At 44.2% G+C, this 17,021-nt stretch overlaps 1 protein-coding gene and 1 gene segment (V, D, J or C); one reads left to right on the forward strand and one right to left on the reverse strand.

Annotated features, from left to right (window-relative positions):
- Positions 1-2,415: 2,415 nt before the first annotated feature.
- Positions 2,416-3,250, forward strand: LOC140604527 (T-cell receptor beta chain V region E1-like). The segment is given in 2 exon segments: positions 2,416-2,619; positions 2,874-3,250. Coding segments are annotated over 2 exon segments (462 nt in total).
- A 9,637-nt stretch (positions 3,251-12,887) lies between these two features.
- Positions 12,888-16,991, reverse strand: LOC140604443 (serine protease 58-like). Its single transcript, XM_072775714.1, has 6 exons — positions 16,837-16,991; positions 16,578-16,701; positions 14,744-14,882; positions 14,263-14,519; positions 13,215-13,354; positions 12,888-13,120 (listed from the first exon to the last, which is right to left on the reverse strand). The coding sequence occupies exons 2-6, from the start codon at positions 16,615-16,617 to the stop codon at positions 12,971-12,973; spliced, it is 726 nt and encodes a 241-aa protein (XP_072631815.1). The 5' UTR covers positions 16,618-16,701; positions 16,837-16,991; the 3' UTR covers positions 12,888-12,970.
- Positions 16,992-17,021: the final 30 nt, after the last annotated feature.

The raw sequence follows: 17,021 nt of genomic DNA on the forward strand, positions 1-17,021 counted from the left end.
CCCTTATCGTGCAATCTATCTACCTGCCTGAGGGAGGGACAGGGAGCCAGTGCCTGCAGCCTCAGAGTATCTGCTCCTGGGCTCCCTCTGGCCACTAGCAGGATTTTTCTCTGTCTGTTGACCTTTTCCCCTAGTTATGGTTTGTTCCCCTTGCCCGGCCTTCTTCCCTTCCATCCTCTGATCCCCAGAGCCACTCTCTCCACGGTAAACTCAGAATGCAATGCACATGGCTTGCCGGGTGAGGACGCCTCTGGGTTGGCATGTACATATTTCTGGTGTTCAAGATGTGTGGTTTGGGCAATGCTTCCCAGAGCATCACCCTCCTACCCTCTCTGGAGAGAAGAGATTGGGAATAGGTAAGAGAGCTCACGGCAGAAGGGGACCAGCGCATGTGATTTAGAATGCAGGGCAATTGACATTTCGTGCACAATTAGATGATGCAAATTTGAAATCATCTGGCTATTGAAAATATTAACTCACTTTATACACAAAATTGTACATAATGAAAATGAGTGTCTATTTTTAAAAGATTTTATTTATCTGACACAGAGAGAGAAAGCACACAAGCAGGGGGAGAGGCAGAGGGGCGGGGGGACAAGACTCCCCACTGAGCAGAGAGCCCAAAGCGGGCTTGATCCCAAGACCCTGAGGTCTTAACCTGAGCTGAAGTAGATGCTTAAAGACTGAGCTGTCAAGGCACCCCAGAAAGAGTGTCTTTTCTAAAAAAAAAAAAAAAAATCCAGAACAACAGGACTTCAAAGTTATCAAGCCAACTGGATTATAAACTATTATGCCATCACCACATGGCATCAATACCTGTTATCCTTCCCCACAATCATGTGAACCATATTGTTGGAAGTAATTATAATTTCGCAGATTAACAAAAATAGTGAATCTGGGAGGCGCAAAGCCCCAGGACACCAGGTCCCAGCTGTTTCCCAACATGCGGGCTCCCCAGGGTGAGGGGTCTGCAGTCTCGCCTGGCTCCATCTCCCTTCTTCTTCCTCAAGGGTCCCTGAAAGCACAGACACCTCACTGGAGCACCGACCTGAATACAGTGCGATCCGAGGTCTTGAAATAGTAGTTTGGTTGCTAGACTCCTATATGTCCCCATATTTTTGTCTGTGAAAGGCTGAAGGTAAAGACAGGGTCTTTTTAAATCTAATTTCCCAGATCACTGGTTTCCAAACTTTCTGAAAAACGAGGCCTCTTAGCTATGTTGGAAAATTATGTGAGCTTGTGATTTTCATCTCAGCTGATGACTAAAGGAGAGATAAAGAAAGGAAGATAAATGCTGCCATTAATATTGTCATATGTAAATTGAATTGGCAATTTACCACTGCAGTGACGGAAGCCAACTCTCACTAAGCGCTCAGCCTGTGCCAAACTCTATTCCAAGAATTTTTCTTGTGTGAATCTATTTACTCTTATGAAATCATTATTATCTCCATCTTATAGATGGGGAAACTGAGTCCCAAGGCCCCAGCGCTAGGTAGTGCCAGCACTGGGCGTTGTCAGGAACTCTCTCCCCAGAAGTAGAAGAGAAAGAAAGCAGTCTTATCATTGAATAAGCATTAAACCAGAATATGATTCACATCCCAGGCATTCCATGGGGATATTGCAAAAGCAGAAATCCCAGCCTTTCATATGGGCCACCAGACACAACCCATTACATACACGTTCTTGAGATAGAGTGATAACCAGTCCTCAAATAAGAGGACTGGACAGGACATCCTGGAGTCACTTGCTTACTGGGGGGCTGGGGGGGTGTCCATCTGGGTTTGTTAATTTGCTCTACCCAAAGGACAAGCAATCTTGCCACGTCTTTACAACAGGGCATCATTTTGCAGCTTAACTCTACATTAAGTGAGGTTCATTTTGATGTTTGCATTTCAAAGAGATGATTGCAGGTCCTGGAGAAAAACATTTCTGGGTGATTTACATATATTTCAAAGAGAGAGAACTTGAAATTATAAGTTTTCTACAGTAAATCCTCTAAAGAAATGGGTAGGAGGTAAGTCTCTTCCCTTATTTTCAACAGGGAAAAATTAAGTCTCTAATGTTTAGTGTATTAGTTGCCCTTAGAGAGGCGACTCTCTAAAGCCCATTGCCTACTGCCCAGCCTCTATGTGTGAAATGCATGGGCGGGGGGGGGGGGGGTGGAGAGGTCTTTGCTCAATCTGCCGGCCTGCTCGCTTGCATTGAGATGTTGGAATCCCTCGAAAAGGTTTGAGGCACAGATTCAGAACCACTAGTGTCTGTGTTCAGAATCTCTGGGACACGGTGGTGGAGAGGGTGCGGGGCCACACAACCTCACTGAGGCACTCAGTGAATATGGGGAGTGTGTGCCTGCCTGTGTGAGGGCTGTTGGCAGGCAGAAAGCAGGGAACGTCAGGGGGCTTGAACCTCAGTGAGAAAATGAGACAGACTGTCACGTTTCCTGGAAAAGCCACTCCCTCTCGAGTTTCAGGCCTAGTGTCAGCTGCTCACGGCCACCTCATAGACCTGGATCCGGCTCTCCGGGCTGCTGCCCGATGCCCTGCTGGCGAAAGTGTGGCCAGGGAATGGGACTGTTTTCCATCCTGTGGGGCTGGGTGCTCATGGCTACCGTGAGTACAGGTCAGATGCCAGGCAGAAAAAGCCACTCCACGGGTTGAGGGAGGGCAAGGACTAGTAGGCACAGAAGGTTTTGCTCTCTGATTCCAGGCTTGCTGAAGCCCTCCCTGGCATAGCACCCCTATGAGAAAGTATTCCTTCCGTTTCCAGGAGTCTCCTATTGGCATTGCTCATGGGCCCCCCTCTTTGGGATTTGGCTGGTTATTTGAGGAGTTACTGCTACCCTGGGGACCTTTACCCTGGCCTGTGTTTTTCAGATGCCACTGCAAGCCTGGTGGAGCAAAGGCCCCGCTGGGTCCTGGTAGCTCGTGGGCAGGCTGAAACCCTGCACTGCATCCTGAGAGATTCCCAGTACCCTTGGATGAGCTGGTACCAACAGGATCTCCAGGGGCAACTGCAGGTGCTGGCCACTCTGCGGAGCCCCGGGGACGAGGAGCTCGTATCCCGTCCTGGAGCAGATTACCGGGCCACGAGGGTCAACAGCACGGAGCTGAGGCTGCACGTGGCCAATGTGACCCAGAGCAGAACCCTGTACTGCACCTGCAGTAAAGACACAGTGATAAACTCCCCTTGGACAAGTGAATACAAACCATCCTGGGTTGCCAGCCACAGACCCAACCTCCTCCTCCTCTGACCTGACTCCTCCTCCGCTCCCCTACCTCCTTCCTGTTGCCTCTACTCTACAAGCAGACACTTCCTACTGCTTGCCCATGGCCCTTTTGGGGAACGCTCTGGCTGCCTAACACAGAGATTTAACCCCAGGCTCTGGGGGGCTCCGTTCCGGACCTGGCTCTGCCACTTGAGAGCTTTGGGAAAGACTTTATCTCCCTGAATCTTGGTTTCTGTGCCTGTAAAGTACAGGCGGTAACTCTACCCAGCTCAGAGGCTTGCTGTGAGGATCAAAGGGCATGATTCTCCACAGTTGGCCTAGGTAACAAGCATTTGGGGTTTAATACCAGTATCAAAGCCCCCAGGGGTGCTGGAAAGAAACCTGGAGAAATTCTGGAAGCTCAGAAAGGAGGAAGAAGGAGTATCTCAGTGTGTAGCCCCTCACTCACACCCCTAAACACCCACTTTTCCAATAGATCCCCATACTCAGTGCTTACCACTGCCTAGACGTCTGACTCACTAACCTCAAGTTGATCTTTTTAAAAGTAAGATCCTCACAGAGGGGGCCTGACCTAGAAAGGACCACGGTCTGGGTCCATGGTGAGGGCTCACCAAACATTGACCAAAAAGCCATGGCTCAGAACTGGGTCTTGCCTTCAGCTCAGGTCATGATCCTGGGGTCCTGGGATCAAGTCCCGCATTGGGCTCCCCGCAGGGAGCCTGCTTCTCCCTCTGCCTGTGTCTCTGCCTCTCTTTCTCTGTGTCTCTCATGAATAAATAAATAAAATCTTAAAAAAAAAAAAGTGGGCCTACCACCTGAGCAAGGCCATACACAGAGTGAGGGGTGGAACAAGGAGACGCAGATCCCAGAAGCAGCAGGCAGGAGCACTGCGGGTGAGAGCCCTACAGAGATGGGAGGTGGCAGGCGGCTGTAGCAGTGCCACTCCGCTGCCAGGTAGGAGCATCTCTATCTCAAAGCAGATAAGCAGGTAACCGGGGTGCAAGGTGGGAGAGAACGAGAAGACATTCAATGCTGGGTCTCTGGTGGCCATCTGGGTGGCTGTGGCCCAGAGCTACAGGCAAGCACTTTCCTCTCCGCTTGTGGAGAGGGAGGAGTTTTGTCCACCAGGGGGAACCATCTGCCCATAGTTTTCCATGCTCTGCTCTGCCTGGGCCTGGCCTGACTCAAAGGTGTTGAGTCTTCTCTTGGCACCCCCACTCAGCTGTTTGGGTGACCACCTGCCCAGCTCCAGAGGACAAGAGTGATGGGGAGTAGGTCTAGAGCCTGGTACAGCGTCCAGAGACATTTGGATACCTGTGTTCTCTCCTCCCTCCGGGAAGGGTACCTCTGTTGAAAAGGCCCTCATCGGGAGATCCTTGAAGATCCTCGGTCTAGAGATCACCAAGAGGCTGTTAGATACAGAGATGGCAGGGCAGAGAGGCCTGGACCACCTACTCTTTAAAAAAAAAAAAAAATATATATATATATATTTAATTTAGATATATACTTATATAATATATATTTGGGAAAGAACATGTGGGCATGAGTGCAAGTGGGAGGGGGGAAAGGGAGACGCAGGTTCCCTGCTGAGCAGGGAGCCCGCCAGGGGCTTGATCCCAGGACCCTGAGATCATGGCCTGAGCTGAAGGCAAACATTTAATGGACGGAGCCACCCAGGCGTCCCTGGACCACCTGCTCTCAAGGAAAGCTGAGGCCTCCACTAGCGGCTCTTGAAATAACTACAACCAAGTCACCTCTGTAGTGACCGAAGGCGCCAATGCTCTGATGGAATCCCTTCAACTTCTGTCCCTGAGAGTTCCCTGGAGACTTCCCAGATGCAACACTGCTCACCTGGACCATGACTATGCCTTAAGACCACTGCCAGAAACCTTGATTCCTTGATGATCAAACTAGCCCTCCTGGATTGGCAGGTGGTAAGGGTCCAAACAATGCTTTTTGATTAGATCATGCTATTCATCTGTCATTATTCAGATAGGAAATACCAGTCTATGTGGTGTAGCCTCCAGTCTGCAGGCCGCTGTGAGTGATTTGACCATGTCTTTCAGAAATATATTTAACTTCATTTTCTCGGTCAATATTTTCAAATGCCCAATTAGGCAAGGACCACCATTTCTTGCTTTTTATTGTTGTTTTCATTTTATTTTATTTTTAAGATTTATTTATTCATGAGAGACATAGAGAGAGAGAGGCCGAGACACAGGCAGAGGGAGAAGCAGGCTCTTTGCAGGAGCCCGATGCAGGACTCAATCCCAGATCCCAGGATCACGACCTGAGCCGAAGGCAGCCGCCCAACTGCTGAGCCACCCAGAGGTCCCTGGTTGTTTTTATTTTAATAGGGAAATGGATAGTTGATGCCTGGGACACTTTGGACACCTTGCCTGATGTCACGTAACTAATAGTAGTATAGCCAGGACTCAGGTACAGGAATTCTGAGTCAGATCTATGACTCTCAACACCTTGTGATGCTGCCTTTTTTTGAATTGAATACATTGTCACCCTAATTAGGGAAGTGTGACATGGCAGGCATCTCTGCCTCTTCCAGAAAGGCAGCTTCCATCACATTACAGACATGGTCAGAGAGCACAGAGAAGCCCATACACGACATGGCAACAGGTCAGATAAGTGTCCTGAAAAGACACTAAGTACCCTGCAGACTTGTCCTGGGGCTCAACAGCTCCAGATAGGAACAGATGGAATTACACTAATCACATCTAATCATTTGGAGGGGAAAGTAATATATTTTATGATTGTGTAAATTAAATCCTGCTCTGTAGTATCTCCATAGTTTGGGTGAGTTTTAAGATCATGGAACTGCAGGACTGGCGGGTGAATATACTCACCTAAGGCAGCCGTCTCTCTGTTCTCCCTTCTCCTAGGCATCCTCTCAGTTGATCGACATGCAGAGAATACCCACTCCATTTTCAGTATTTTAACAGATGTGGTGTGAATTTTCAAGAAATATGATGCATGTTTCTTCTTTGTCTTCTCCAAATTTTACCCCTCTTCTTACTTGCTTTATTCCGTCATTAAGAAGGTCCTTGGAGAGCAGAGAGCATGAGCTCAAAGTTTCACTTGCCTCTCCGAGAGGCAGAGGAGGGAAGATGAACGTTTTTGTTATAATTCAGATTCCAAACAGAAACATAGCCCATGTTTATGGCCCCTATGCCATCATTTCAGGGCCCCTGAGCAGAAGAGCAAACGTGGGCTTAATGTGAAGGTAAGGGCTTAGATACAGGTGAACTTGGGAAGAGAGAGTTGATAGTGGGTTAATAACTATTAGAGCTTCAGGATCCATGCAAGTCCTTTGAGTTTAGGCACATGTCTGTCTTTACACGCTGGTGGAGCTTGTTAAGGGTAAACTGTGATAAACTGCATAGACTGTGTTTGGTAGACAGTCCCCACATGGATTAGCAGTTCACTAAACTGAGGAGAAAGTATAGCACACTTGAAAACTTCACAAAATAACATAATAGGATTGTGAATTTAAATTTATTTTTCTACTTTTGTGGGTTCTCCTCATTATATGCAATCAGTGTTTAGGCTGTCTGAGATCATGGAAACACTTCAGAAACAGAGCAACCCTACCTGGCAATCACCTGTCTAAATGATATTATAATGGACTTACATTGCACTTATAATTTTAGATCTCTACACAAAGAAATACAATAACACTGTAAAACTGCCTCTGTCCTTTATGCCTAAGACTTCTCCCACACAGGCTGGGAAAGGCACAGGGGCCTGACCCCTGAGGAAAGGTATATTGGTAAATTTTATTAGAATGTTCTTTCGTGCTCTGATACAACCTGATTGATTGTGTGTGTGAACGTGAAAATAGTTTCTATCCTAATTGAAGAAAGATAAACACAGATGTAAAGAAGTGGTGACAGATTACCAGTAATCCCTTGGCAAAGATTTAAGTGCCTACCATGTTATGTGCTAAATATTATGCTTCATGTCTTACGTAAGTTATCTTATTTACTCCCAACAATCCAGAAAAGTATTATTGGTCCCATTTTAGAGATAAACTAAAATAAGACAGGTTAAATTTCTTAATTCCTTGCCTAAAGACACATAGCTACCAGCTATGGGAGTTGGGATTAAATACCAAATTGGATCCCAAACCCATGCTCTTTCAGCTGCGCTAAGCCCAAGATCATCCTTTTGAGGATCTAGAAATGAGATAAACTCACACTAAAGGGCAGATGGTAGAAATCAGAGTGAGGGGATAACAATCACAGGGAAGAGTCAGATTCTGGGCTATCAGAATCCAGACCGCAAAGCATCCTGGAGTGAAGGTGGAAGGGAAGTCAGGCAGGTGGCCAGTAGAGGGCGGCAGGCCAGGAAAACTGGCTATATGGCAGGTAATCGGCAGCATGAAGTTGTTAACAGCAAGAAGCTGGCCTCGTATGGGTTTCCAGCAACATCTGGGAAGCGTTGGGCAGAGCCCTAGGCTTAGAGGAACTGGGGAAGACAAGGTTGTCAAGACAAAGACAGCATTAATGGAACTGGGATTTTAAAAAGGTAGGGAAAGGTGGGAAGGGGGCTTCACTGCGGGAACAGAACAGAAGCCCAGTTACTAAAGCTGAGCTGTTTGGGTAGAAGAGTATACCAGCAAGTTTGGTGATGAGCTAAACTTCTTTTAACCAAGAATGGTACTGGACCCATATCTTGGGCTGCTATTGTAGATGGGGCTCTTGAGGTTATAGATGTGCCAACTAAATGCCTCAAGGTAGGGGTTTGGAGCTACAGAGAGCAAGGCAAAAGCAAATTTGGATGTACATTTTATAGTTGAAGCAAATCCTACATGTGATTTACTAACACATCATAATCTCCTTAAAAGGAACCAACAACAACAACAACAAACAACAAATCATAGACTGGGAGAGAGAGACAAGAAACATTGGTTTGATTTTAGTCAAAATAGCTGCCGGAAACCTCAGAGTGGAATAATGAAGATACCTAGGACTTCTGAGTCTTCAAACGGCCTTGGAGTGATGATCTTGGGGTTCCTTGCCAGTGTCAGACCCTAGGCCAGCTTCTCTAATTCCCATCTTTAGCTTCCAGTGGGCACCTTGATTCTACTCCAATTGTTATAGCCAGTGACTTCAAATCAAGGCTTTTTTCCACCCTGATTCCCTATTGAACAGAGCTCATTTTATGGTTACTGAAATCCTCCTGTCCTTGAAATGAATGCGTAAGAGAAAAATTACAAATTGTATGAAGTCTTGAAAGTCTCATCAATATAGTAGCTGGCATTAATTTCTGTGCACAAGTGTAGGCTCTAGCCTAATTTTCACCTTGTTTTTGTAAGACTTTGGCCATCTTCATCCTCCATCCTTAGGTAGCTTTTGGAATCATAGCTTTGCAGCCTTGAGAACAGTGGTTATAGGGGATACCCCCCCTTACTCAATGGAACAACATGCTGTCCAAATCCTAACATGTTATTATGATTGGAGGAAACTTTTGAATGACTCCCCCTATTTTCTCCACTTAAATTCTGACAACTTGAGAGAGACAAAGGAGTAAGGCAGCTGGGATGGGAAATTTCTGGCCATGTTACTTATAGAGCTGATGGAGAATATGACTTAGATACATGACAACATGGGATTCCTAAGGCTGCAACTTAAAATTAGAAAGATGTAGATTAGAAAGATTAGAAAATTAGAAAGATTCAGGATATATTGAGTGATGGAGCCTACCATATTTTCTACTAAAGACATAAAGTTCAAATAAACAAAGAGGCTGTGCAGAAGAAGTTTACAGATGTCATGTTTTCCCCTTACAGTGGCCTTTGTCCCCTGCTAAAGGGCATCTCAGATTTTAGTTTAACTTGTTTAAGGAAAATAGACAAAACATCATGTTATTATGTTCATTTGCCTCTTTTACTCTTAAAATGGAAACAAATAATATTAGCTAGTGTGTTTTGGAGCCCTTTAGAGGATTCTTTCAAGGGTTCTCCACAAAAATGGGATCCTCAGGAATGAACCTGACAGGAAGTTGAAGTTCTTATTTGACTTCTATAACAAAAAACAAAAACAAAAACAAAAAAAACCCCACTTGACAGATTTGATAATAATGGACTGATTAGGGGCTCCTTCCTAGGTCACAAGCCTCAGCTAGTTACCTTAATCGATCCAATGCTCAACTGAATGCAGGGGAACCTGATATCCCAACGAATGAACCTTGTTCTAACATTGAGCCTTCCAGCCCATACAAGATGACCTGGATCAACTTACTTGGTGACTTGTGTTCTAGGGACGAGAACATAGCTAAATTTTTTGAGATTCTGGTTCTGAATTGGTACCAATTTGTGGTGTTTGTGGTGGTGGGGAAGACTTAGAATCAGTGCTATCCTCTGATCAGAGTGGAGCTTATGAAAATTGAGGGATAAATGGATTTTTTTTTTTTACCTAAGTCTTCCCTAGAGTAATTCAATGGGGCTCTGAAACCATCTATAATTTATTTCCATAGTTCCTATGTGCACTGGCAGAGTTACAAGGGGTAAATTTTTTTTTTCTACAACTGGTTAGAGTCTGTACAATATCCCTCAGGGCTGTGAAGTGAGCTTTTGTTATAGAAAGGGCTAAGAGAAAGTTGATGGAATTTCCCCTTAGTAAATCTAAAACATCAGCACATTGGAAAGGTCAGTACTACCAGACTATACAGACTTGAAATAGGCTGGGTGATAATTTGTATTATAATGTCATTCAGTTCTTCAGTTGGCCATGTCATAAAAGAGTGGTGGGGAATGATAGTGTTTGAGTATCACATGATAAGTCCAATTATAGTGGCTGTTTCGTATGTGGGACCTTACTAGAGCAAATAAATGCAGTCTTTCACACTCAGTATGCAACTATCCGTCTGGAAAATGTATTTTTATACATTGCATTGGGAAGCTCAGAATTTAATTAGCTTTCATTTGTCAGGGACAACAGTATATTTTTACCTCCATGCTCAGGCAGTCATCATTGCTCTGCTCCTGAACCTGAATATAGTATTTAAGGAACTTGAAAATCTCCAAGCGCACCACACTGATCTGTTGTATTGATGATATCATGTTGGTAGGATGAGATGACAGGAAGTAGCAAGGTTCCTGGGTGTCTTGGAAAGACAGGTGTGTGGTAGTGGGTAGGTGATATAACTAGTGAACCTTGTGGGTATATGTTGGATTCCTCTATTGAAATGAACACATTGTTATACTTGTGCTCCCTACTATGAAGAATGATATCTGAAGACCTCTAAATTTTATAAGCAACATATATCTCATCAGGGTATCCTGCTCTGAACCATTTCATGAGTGATCTAGAAAGTTGATAGGTTAGAAAGATACTAATTCAGAAAAGACTTTGCCTCCAGCACAGGTTGAAGCACAATTGGCTGTTTCTTCGGTTTAAAACTCTGTAGATTCAATGGTTCTAGAAGTATCATTTTTAGTGTACTAAATGACACAGCAAAACCTAATAAAATCAAGATAGGGGTCCCAAAAGATGGTGGCAAAGTCATGCTCCTTTTCTCTTTTTGGGAAATAGCTTCTGGTTTGCCACTGGGGTCTAGTAGAAACTAAATGCCTGACTCCAGATCACCAATTGGCCGTGAAACTTGCTCTAGGTGGGGCCACCTGACTCTTTGTCAGTGACTGGGGTATGCTCAGCAACATTCCAGCCCCAACTCAGAGTATAAGTGGACCAAAGGGGTAAATTAGACCCCGAAAGTCCGAATAAATTGCCCAAGCAATTGCTCCAGGGAATCTTCCCTTAAGCCATACAGTGACTTCAAAGAGACTTCTTCATAAACAGTTTCTTGAGGGTGGAAAGACTTCACTGGTTGATACATTGGTACTGATTGCATGTCTACTATTATGATAATAAAACCCCTCAGAGGGATGCCCTGAAGAATCTCATTCTTCTCAGGAGACAGAAATTCAATTAACACGTCTGGTTATTTTCTTCCCTGAAGTTGAATTTCTTGGGAATGGCTTGTGGTCTGCCCTGACAGGCAATCAGAAGGGGGAAGGTGGAGGGAATGGAGATTAGCTATTTAGGGGAAAATTATGTAGTAGGATTTTTCAGGGTGAGTTTAGAGAAGGAGAATATTGTATCCCATGAGAACTCTCACTAAAATGCTTTTGATTCGGTAGACTTTAATAATCAGAGAGATAAGCAGATCTATTCTGAAGTCTTTCTTCATTCCCTCTCGTGCTTTTTAGTGGCTCCATAAACATATAGTGGGTCCAGATGGAGCATATTCAGGCTCCCTGCAAGTCTCACCATTGCTACCACCATTGCTGCAGATCCACTGTGACAGTGTCAATGACCAATCTCAGCCTTGATATAGTCTTGATGTAGTACTGTATGTACCCCAGGTACCCCCAGCAGCCCTTTTCAACACAGAGAGAATAGCTATTTTCCTCACCAAAAATGATATAGTCTAGATTTGGATTTTTCTATCCCTTGTCACCTTTCTAGCACCACCATCCTTGAATTAACTGAAACCCTTATGTACCCCGCAACAAAGGAATGTATTTTCCAACCAAGGAAGTCACTGTACAGTGACAGTCGTGAGTCAGTAGGCTGATGACCATGGAATTCGGTGTCCTTGACATATGCTTCATCACCTAGAATCAACTAGCCTTATAAGATACCAGGATGAACTATTGAAATTGTAGCACCATTTTTAAGGTGGGAAACATCCCCAGAGGGTGAGGTACTCTCCTGCAAAAACCATCTGTTTATCCCATAGCTAAAATGTCAGTTAATAACACACATGAAGGTGAAGCTCTCACAATTGCCTTAATAAACCAAACACAAAATGTTGCATTTTAACTCTGCAAGCTGCACACTCTGCTTCCTGAGAGGAGCTCCTGTGTCCGCTCGCTGGACTGTAAGTTTTCAACAGTCCACCCAAAGTGGCCACAGGCAAAACCCTCTAAAAATCATTTTGGTTTCTGTGATTTTGATCCTCAGTAACTATCAATTAAAACTCTCACGTGGTAACTGGAACTGCAGGGGTGAGGTGAAAAGAGAGGGAAGAAGGAAGAAAAATATAAGAGTAATAGTTGGAGAGAATGGAGTCTCTGTGGCAGATGGCATAAGAGAAAGGGCAAGCATGTGCTGGCAAAATCTGACCTGGACTCCCTGTTTCATCTGCTTTGTCCTATGCCCTAGTTCACTTTTGTATTAACCCCTCATAGCTCAAGTCCCTACCCAGAATCCTGCAAAATGAATGAGCAAGATCTATGGCTGTTCTTGATAGTTACATAGGCAAGGGGAAACTATGCAATACCTCTTAGAGGCTCCTTCCTAGAACCTTTTCTTTCCCTCACCTATGCTTCTAGTTAGCTCACTCTTTGTCAGGCTTCCTTTTCCCTTCTAGCATGGGTAACTTGCCAAAAGCACATGTTAATTCAGTGCAAGTAATAGGGGTTTTATTACCCAAAATGGCTGAGTGGGCCTTTTTCCCATAGCCTGTGATCTCTGTTAGAACACAATCCCCACCTCATAAACTTCAACTGCCTAAGGGGTATGGAGTTTGTCATCTTCATCAAAAGGGGAAGAAGATTATCATGTATAGTCATGGTATGGGGAGGTACCAATCACCCACTCTGTTGGGTAGAAGTGAGACAGGCATGCCTGATGCAACCCAGGGCATCTATTTAGGTTTAATTGTGAGGCTGGACATAGGCACAGGTTGTGTCACATGATCTAGAATTCCTGCCATGGCAGCTCAGTTGTCTCTGATTGTATTTCTAATCCAGGACATGTATTTAAAGATGTTGGTGTAGATTCCAACATCAGCTCTCAAAACACATCCATCTAAAAAAGTCAATATTCCTTGAAGTACCCCATTGCAGACTGCTGGGGCGGCTGTGACTTCCTGCCAGAATAAAAAGGGAAATAGGGTTATCTTATCTTTCTGGCAAAAGACACAAGAAATAAAATGGGAAAACTAGGCATCAAGAGTACATTACCTTGCAGGGCAGCCTCCTTCCTGGCACAATGCCCAGACACAGCATATTTTCTTGGATCCTTTGGGTTTTATAGGCATCGAGGCACTCATCCCTGTAGATTACGGATATGTTCACGCTCTGTGGTGAGTCGGGCTCCTTGGCTAGGGGAAAGAAAGATGTACAACTTCCTTAAGAGTTAGTATCTAACAAACCTCCTTCTTTTTGTTGCCTTCTTTTTCAACATATTTCTTCTTCTGGAAGGAAGGAAAAGAGAGGGGTGCCTGGGTGGCTCAGTCAGTTAAACATTTGCCTTCAGTTCAGATCTTGATCCCAGGGTCCTGGGATCCAGCCCCACATTGGGCTCCCTGCTCAGTGGGGAGTCTGCTTCTCCCTCTCCCTTTGCTGCTCCCCATGCTCGTGCTTGCTCTCTTTCTCTGTCAAATAGATAAATAAATAATCTAGAAAGAAAGAAAGAGAGTGCCAGGTGGCTCAGTGGTTGAGCATCTGTCTTCAACTCAAGGCATGATCCCAGGGTCCTGGGATCTAGTCCCACATCAGGATCTGCACAGAGAGCCTGCTTTTCCCTCTGCTTATGCCTCTGCTTCTATCTCTGTGCTTCTTATGAATGAATAAATAAACAAAATCTTTTAAAAGAGAGAGAGAGAGATCTATGCTCTTAAAAAATTTTAAAAAGAAAAGGAGATCAAACACAGAGAAATCACAACTATGGCTGCTTGGACAACAGGAAATGAGCAGACTAACCATTTCTCATGATACAAGTGTCTATCTTTTTATAAAAGAGATTAAATTCCTGGAATTTATATGTAAATATGAGACATCTCTGCATTAAATGAAACGAATTACTTTAAAATTTTCTAGAAATTTAAATGCTTAACTAACTACATCTGTGACTCCTTCAGGGAAGTACAGGGAAAGGGGGGAGAGATAATAAGGATGAATTAAGAGGTTGGAAAGAAGTCTTTTTTGGGAACAATTGCAGAAGGTAAGAGTAGAGAAGGGACAGAGTGTGTCATACTCTGAGAGAAAAGATTATCATGAGGTGACTCACAGTCATCACATAGATTGTAGGCCCACGTGGAGACCATGCACATGGCTTCCTCACGGACAGGTTCTTCAGGCAGACTGACCACTTTCACATAGTCATTGAGTTCAATATTTTCTCTCAGCTTGATTAACATGAGGTCATTCTCAATAGCAGTAACTGAGAAGCGTGGATGATGGATCATCCTCTCATAGCCAACAACTTGTACATCCTTTTCATCAGGATTTGATGGATTTGTAATCCCTAATATCACCCGAAGTTTTCTGGAACAATATAGTTGTTTGAGAGAAGACTTGACAGAGATAATGTATCCATTCCCATGGGCCTCTTTTAGCCCCTTCCTATAGGCCTTTCTCTCTACCAATAAACACCCTCAGAAGGCCTCCCAAATCCCACTTCATTAGAGAATGGAGCCAGACAGGGATCTGAGTCTATGCCCAATCTGAGAACCTAAAGTGCAAAGTAGCACTGGGGGCTTATTACTCACGGTAAGTTGCAATGTGCAGCTGTGATCACCCAAAGGGGGTGGACCAGAGCCCCAACACAGGGCAAGTAATCAGATTTCAAATAGACCAGGTAGGGGGGAGCAGTGCCATGTTGGTAATCTGGATCATAGGCCAGAGCAACTGGAAAGAGAAACATATACAGGAAATTCTGAGATTTTTGCAGGGATCACTAGAAAAAAACAAGGAAAATTATTTAATATGCTCAAGTTCCCCTACCTTTCTCTCTAATACCTTTATCTGTAAGCTGAATTTGCAAACTGGCTTAGTTTGTTCTAAAAACATGAAGAAAATGATAGAAACATCTCAATTTCAACAGATAAAGGTGTTTTTCATTTTGTTGTCACTAAATATTTTTCAGATTAAAATACAAATGTTCTTAAATACCTTCTACAATTCAGGGAACATATGTTAAATCTACTCATGAGCAACTTAATGCTTTTACCTTTTTAAGAATGCTTTTACTAGTCTGACTCCTTATTCTCTACAACAATGCAGGGAAAAACAATATAAGAGTGATTTAAAGAACAGACTACCTGCTCACGGAATCTGAGGAGAGGGAGATAATTTATTCATTTGACAAGCAAGTATGAGCACTTCATATGTGCCAGGCTTTGTTATAGGTGGCTTGGGCTTTATAGGGAACTATGCAGAGAAATAGCCCTGCTCTCATACATTCTGATGAGAGAAGACATTCCATAACAGTAGACACAATACATAAGTAAATAATCTAGTGTATTAGATGATGATTGGTACTGTGGGAAAAATAGTAGAACAGGGAAAGAGGAAAAGACAGTACCGGATGGATGTGTGTGTGTGTGTGTGTGTGTGTGTGTGTGTGGTGGGGAATTCTGCAATATTACACCTTAGTTTAGGTAGACTATGTAGATAGCATGAGAGATGACAAATTAAATGAAGATAGGAAAGTTAGACCATCAGATATCTGGGGAACTTGGATTCAGGTGGAGGAAATAGCTGAAGCAAGAGTCCTAAGACTTGTTTAGGAGCATCACAAAGGCCAGTGTGGCTGAGGTGGCAGGGGAGAGAGAGAAGGGCAGGAAAGGATGGAGGTCAAAGCAGTGATGCAGGGCTTTGTAGAGCATCATAAGGTTGTGGACTTTCTTCTGAAGGACTGTGAAGCCACATTAGGGTTTTGTGTAAGGCACTGATGGTCATTTCCTTGTGGAGAAATACTGAGTGTAGGAGTAGAAAGCAGAGAGGCCTGTTAGAGGATTCATGTGGTAATCCAAGCAAAAGATGATGGCTTGGCCATCGTGAGCAGTGGAGGTGGTGAGATGTGATTGGATTTGGGATATATTTAGAAGATAGAACCAAAAAAATTTTCCAAACAGATTGAATGTGGGGTGTGAGAGAAAGAGATTTCATGAATGCTTCTAAGGTTTTTGCTTGAGTAACTGAAACCTGCCAGGACAAGACCAAAAACCGTTGAATGCTTTGCTGTGTCCATCAATTGAACCTCTGTTTTCAACACCTGCCTCCACTTCTCATTCCCTTGTGCCCACAACAGTCCTCTTCTAGAAGGGCCCAGAGTCGGGCCACAGTCTTTCTCAGGAGTGGGGCTGGTATTAGGGTTTTGGTGTACATGCCTCCTCAAAGACTATACAAGCAATCAGGCTGAGATGGGGCAGGCAGGCAGTGTCACAGGTGGAAAGCTGGTGGGGATCATGGCAGTGGTGAGGGAGAGCCAGTTCTACACTTGTAGTCTGGAATGTGCCTCCTGTCTGTGTCTGTCTATCTTTCATGATTCCTCCAGGATTTCTCTTTGGCAAGGAAAGAGAAAAATGTGAAGATACTCACCAGATAGGTTCAAAAGAGCCCAGAAGAGGATAAACTTCATATTGATATCAAAAGCCTTTTCAAAGGATGAAGTTCAGTTCATCTGAATTCTTTCAGTGGCAGGATTCAGTTCCAGGAGAGGTATCTATAGGTCAGAAGAGAGGATGGTGTCAGGTGTCAGAAGGACAAGAATGGAGATCAGGTGATTTGGTCCCTGACACAGTAGAGAATGGATCTGGAATTCAGCATTTTGCTCTCCTTTTTCAGGGGAAAAACATACCTAATCTGAGAGATGTTGGAGCTCACAGTATTTCCACAGCCCCCTCCTCTCTGGTCTACCTTTTGTCAAACTCTGAAATCAGGCCCTTTTCTATACTACTACCTTCAGGACAGGGACCCCTCCCATCTGTGTGATGCTATCCCCTGATTGTGTGACACAGACATTTGTCTCCAGCCACCATAACC

This window comes from Canis lupus, chromosome 15, assembly GCF_048164855.1.
Source record: "Canis lupus baileyi chromosome 15, mCanLup2.hap1, whole genome shotgun sequence".
NCBI lineage: Eukaryota > Metazoa > Chordata > Mammalia > Carnivora > Canidae > Canis > Canis lupus.